The 5,066-nt window shown below is 47.6% G+C and overlaps 1 protein-coding gene across 1 annotated transcript; it reads right to left on the bottom strand.

Moving 5' to 3' along the window:
• On the bottom strand, positions 419 to 4,534 carry LOC8065348. The gene is made up of 7 exons (XM_021448367.1): positions 4,410 to 4,534; positions 4,153 to 4,271; positions 3,159 to 3,300; positions 1,290 to 2,762; positions 1,123 to 1,196; positions 862 to 1,012; positions 419 to 719 (listed from the first exon to the last, which is right to left on the bottom strand). Exons 2-7 carry the CDS (start codon positions 4,200 to 4,202, stop codon positions 684 to 686), a joined length of 1,926 nt encoding a protein of 641 aa, XP_021304042.1. The 5' UTR covers positions 4,203 to 4,271; positions 4,410 to 4,534; the 3' UTR covers positions 419 to 683.

The following is a 5,066-nucleotide window of genomic DNA, read 5'->3' as shown; positions in this document are numbered from 1 at the left end:
AAAATTCAACTACTCAGTCGAAAACAATGGAGAAAGACAAAAAATATATGATTTTTAAAATGTATATTTACCGGTAGCAATGCATAAACATATTTATTAGTTATATTTAAAAGCCAAAAGCATCATCTATTTTGGGAGAGTGAGAATATGAAATGATGAGATACATGGAAACTAGTTTAAGATGACTAGTACTCTCGCTTGATATTTTAGTTTTCAAGCTATCTTAAATTTGACTAAATAAATACAGAAAGTTTCTAACATTTATGACACCCAATACTTCTTTTGTCAATATAGTGTTCTAAAAATTTTAGAATAGATTAAGAGAGATCACAAAGAACACATATACCCTTACTTTATTTCCTAATAATACATTGTCATCAACATTACTAGTGATAATTGGTTGATAAATAGAAAAATATTTAATACAGAATTGGTTTATGTTTTTTTAGAATACATTATATTTGAGGATAAATTTTAAATACCAGAATACGCTATATTACAGGACGGAGAGAGTAGGTAACAATGAAAATACATTGCACGATGAAGACTATAATATACTTATTTAGTAATAAGAACATTAGTATTCTAATATAAGCTTGGTTAAACTTTAAATAATTTTGCTTAGGACAAAATTAGAACATAAAAAGAATGAGACAGAGGCCGTAATAAAGGTATACACGTCATCACTTGCACCTGTCACATTCTGCCCCTGCATCATCCTGAAATTAAAGAATTATGAAAGTGATGAATGAAATGAAATACTGTAATATAACGAGGAACCCGCATGCAAGAAGTAGAAAATAAACAATATATACACTCTTAGAAGCTATTTGCGTGCTGGTTGTGCGGTGACCCACCCACCTCAGCGTTGCGCCCTGAAGGACGGCGTCTGGGCCTCTGCTGCTTGCATCGACACGACAACGACGACGACGAGAGCGCATGCGGCGGCGCCTGATGCAGTCTAGCGACGCGAAGCATGTGCCGCAACCTGGACTGCGCATGGTTGTAGATGCTGCACGCAATAATAACGCATGGTTGATCTATCGAGCATGCAAATTGTTGCAGCCGGCCCGGGCCGGCAAGGGCGGTGGCGGCGGCGTACGTATGTATACACGTATGTACCTGAGCCTGTGCCTGTTGCAGGATGCAAAGAACACCAAGATACCATTGAGTATGCCCCTGATGGCGCGAAAGATCTACACACAACACCGATATATGAGTTGTTAGCGTGCATCGTGCAATATATTACATGCATGTATTGTCGAAGCTAGCTAGCAAACAGAGTATACCTGCGAGAAGAGATCGTTCCATAGCGTCTTTATCTGCGACATGTCGAAGCCGCTCTGCTGCGCCTCGGACATGTGGTTGAGCTCGAAGATGCTGCTCATGGTCTCCCATATGTCCTTAGAGAAGTTGTAGGTGACCGACAGCAGCGAGCCCGCGCAGCCCGCCAGCGCCGCCGCTGCTCTCACCGGCAGCAGCGCCACCTGCAGCAGCGGCCACAGGCACCCCGCCACGTTGTCCAAGACCAGGTCGAAGGGCGCCCACAGCAGCTCCGCCAGGTCCACCAGCAGCGCCCACGCCGGCGCGAGGCCCGCGCTGAGCAGGCCCCACAGCTGGGCGCAGGATGCCAGCAGGGGCCCCACGGCCTGGGCCAGCGGCGCCGCCACCGTGCGGACCAATGCCCGCGCCGCCCGCAGCAGCGCCAGGAGGCTCTGCAGGCACTTGCGCAGGTTGCGCAGGAAGAGGATGGTGCCCAAGTACTGGATCCTGGTCACCATGTCCCACGTCTCGATCCAGCCGAAGAGCGGCCCGCAGATGCGCGCCGCCGCCGACTTGAGCAGCGGCACGTTCTTGTAGAGGTCGTAGAAGCCGATGAGGACGGTGACGAGCGACGCCAGCAGGTAGAGGCTCCGCACCAGCGGCCGCATCCAGGGGCGGTACAGCTGGCACAACAGCGGGTACGACTGGAAGAAGATGACCCAGGGCGGCAGGCCCGACTCCAGCAGCGTCAACAGCCGGATGTCCGACATGATGATCTGCCGCAGCTTCAGCGGCAGCAGGCTGTCCCTGAACCGGAACAGGATCAGCGAGTCGTTGTACTGCGCCGGGGCCACGAACGGGACCTCGGCGGCGGCGGCGGCGCGCGCCCACCTGCTGGCGGCCCTGGCCCTGGCCCTAGCCGTCGTCGGGGTCGGGGATGGGGAGATGCTGATGCCAGCTGCTGCGGCACCAGCACCGTCCAATGAGGATGAGGATTCGTCGACGACGACGTCGTCGTCGTCCTCGGAGACGGCCGTGAGGGAGGAGGAGGAGCTCGTCCGGCGCAGCGCGCTGCTGCACTCCTCCAGCTGCTCGCTGGGGTCGGAGTGCGTGTGCAGCGCGGAGAGGTAGCCCCGCAGAGCCCGCGCCTCGGAGGCTCGGCCCAGGAACCACAGGTGCGTGCAGCCAGCGGCCTGCTCCGCGTTGTAGAACTCCCACTTCTTCATGTAGCGCGCCTCCAGCGCCAGGGACGTGTCGGTCAGCAGCTCGTTGAGGTAGTTGATGCCGTGCACGTCACGCCACGACACCTCGAACACCAGGAAGCCGTGCAGCGCCCTGCTCAGGTCCGCTGCCAGCGCGAACCACCGCCGCATCGTGTCGGAGCTCTCTCCCTTGTCTGCAGAGGTGGTGGCGGCGGCGGCGGCTGCCTCAGCCGCCGCCTGCTTTTCCTGCTTGTGATGAAGCAGCGCCCGCGAATTCGCAAAAGGAGACATCCTGTACTGCAATTAATGAAACTACCGGGACGGATCAGCAGCTAGCTAGCTATCCATTTCATTTTTTTTCTTGGCCTGGTTTAGTTCCAAAATTTTTTATAAAATAAGAATAGTAGCACTTTCGTTTGTATTTGACAAATATTGTCCAATCATGAATTAAGTAGGCTCAAAAGATTCGTCTCGTCAATTCCGACCAAACTATACAATTAGTTTTTATTTTTATCTATATTTAATACTCTATGCATGCGTTAAAGATTCGATGTGACGGGGAATCTAAAAAATTTTGTAAATTTTTTCGGGAACTAAACAAGGCCTTTGTAGCCGGCTGGCCGGCCGGTTTCTAGCTTAGCTAGCTCTTAATAATTAATCACTACCCTACATGCAGATCGATGCAGGCAGTACCTTGGTGACCATGAACTGCCACAGCCTCGCGGATCGAGACTGCTTCGTCGTCAGCCAAGGCTGGTTGTCCACGAGAATGAACACCTTCTTGCTCAGTGGAGCGAAGTAGAGGAACGCCCGCGAGATGTAGGATTGAATGTCCCTGTATGTATGTAGGCAGCAGTATAATAATTACTAGTGATTAACAAGGGAAATGCTTTATGTATGTACATTATATAATAAGTGCCTGTTTCTTTGGTTCAGATGACAAACTAGAGCCGTTACGTTGGATCTTCATCCTACGGCTACTGAGTCATCTTGTTCCAACACGCGAGAAGCTGCCACGCTCTCGTACCGATCGACCTTGCTTGGCGACCTCCCAGCTAGCTAGCTGGGTCGCCGGACCATGCATGCATGTCTCCCTCTGCATGCCTGACCAGGACTGGACTGCCCCTCTAATCTAGGCCTTGTTTAGCTCTTTATAAATTTTGTAAAAAAAAAATTCAGATTTCTCGTCACATCGAATTTTGCGACGTATGTATGGAGCATTAAATATATATTAAAAATAACTAATTCTTCAATTTATCTGTGATTTACGAGACGAATTTTTAAAATCTAATTAGTCTATAATTAGACAATATTTGGCAAATACAAACGAAAGTGCTACCGTATCTATTTTAAAAAAAATACAACTAAACAAGGCCCTAACTAAGGTTTGCGGTTTGCCAACCTCCCTCCTCCTATGAAATGAACGACAACGACAACTAATTAACCCTCCTCTTCCTGAACTGAGAGGAGCGCCCTATGCAAGAGATTCCTTTCACTTGAAATCTAGCTAGGAGATACGAATTAAATCAACCAAACCTGTATGCATGCATGTAACACGTACTCATGATATATATTGATGGAAATTAAGATAATATCGGATCGGAAGATGCATATCGTCGATGCATGCATATATATATATATATATATATATATATATATATATCATCAGAAATGAAACTGTACGTACCCAATCTGCAGGCCTGTCAACGGATAGATATCTGGCAGAGTCTCCATCATCAGTATGCTAGCTAGCAAAAGCAGCTAGCTGTATATCCCGCCCGATGAATCTTATATTATACAGGCGATCTGCAGTGCGCAGAGGAACAAAAGATCAACGAGGAATAATAATCAATTACATACAATACAAGACGAGGCATGTATATGATCTGCTATATATATATCGCAGTGCATGCATTCAGGGGTTGCTGATGAATCGAATCTTACAGGCGGAAGACGACGATGCGCAAGGATGGAGACGAATAATGAAGATTAAAGGCGCAGGCAGGCCGAAATCAAACCAATGCAATGCAAAGGGCCGGCCGCGCCGCTTGGGGACGACGGAGAGCTAGCTAGCTAGGGGCAGGGAGACTACGGCCGGGAGGAGATCACATCCTCCTAAATTTGGGTCTCTCGATCTCATCTATCCACACCACACTCCACTGCACGCGAGAGAAGCACGACGGTCCACTCTTAATTAATTTTTATTTGCTGCCTTCATTATTATTTTCTCATGTGTATTTCGAATTAAAGATTCAAGCCCCGACGACAAACCGATTTTGCACACTACAAATTAAACACTCTGGCCAAACCAACTGGTTGATTGAAGCCGATTTTAATAAGTTTGTCAACATCGAATTTGGAGTCACAGAAAGGGAAATATATAGATTTGCAAAATTTTTGGAATTTTGGTCTTGTTTAGTTTGCGAAAAAAACATCGAATTTTATTAAGTTTGTCAACATCGAATTTTGGCCTTGTTTAGTTTGCAAAAAATTTGGGTTTTGGCTACCGTAGCACTTTCGTTTTTATTCGACAAACATTATCCAATCACGGAGTAACTAGTCTCAAAAGATTCATCTTACAAATTACAGGTAAACTGTACA

The sequence above is a fragment of the Sorghum bicolor genome, chromosome 9 (genome assembly GCF_000003195.3).
Source record: "Sorghum bicolor cultivar BTx623 chromosome 9, Sorghum_bicolor_NCBIv3, whole genome shotgun sequence".
NCBI classification, from domain to species: domain Eukaryota; kingdom Viridiplantae; phylum Streptophyta; class Magnoliopsida; order Poales; family Poaceae; genus Sorghum; species Sorghum bicolor.
Note: the sequence above shows the minus strand (reverse complement) of the source record. Positions and strands in the feature narration are given on the sequence as shown.

Coding starts and splice junctions, on each gene's coding strand:
- LOC8065348 (XM_021448367.1), bottom strand. CDS start 4,202: ATGATGGAGACTCTGCCAGATATCTATCCGTTGACAGGCCTGCAGATT. Junction 3,301..4,152: donor TTGACAGGCCTGCAGATTGG/GTACGTACAGTT, acceptor ACATACATACAG/GGACATTCAATCCTACATCT. Junction 1,013..1,122: donor TGCAACAGGCACAGGCTCAG/GTACATACGTGT, acceptor TATTGCGTGCAG/CATCTACAACCATGCGCAGT.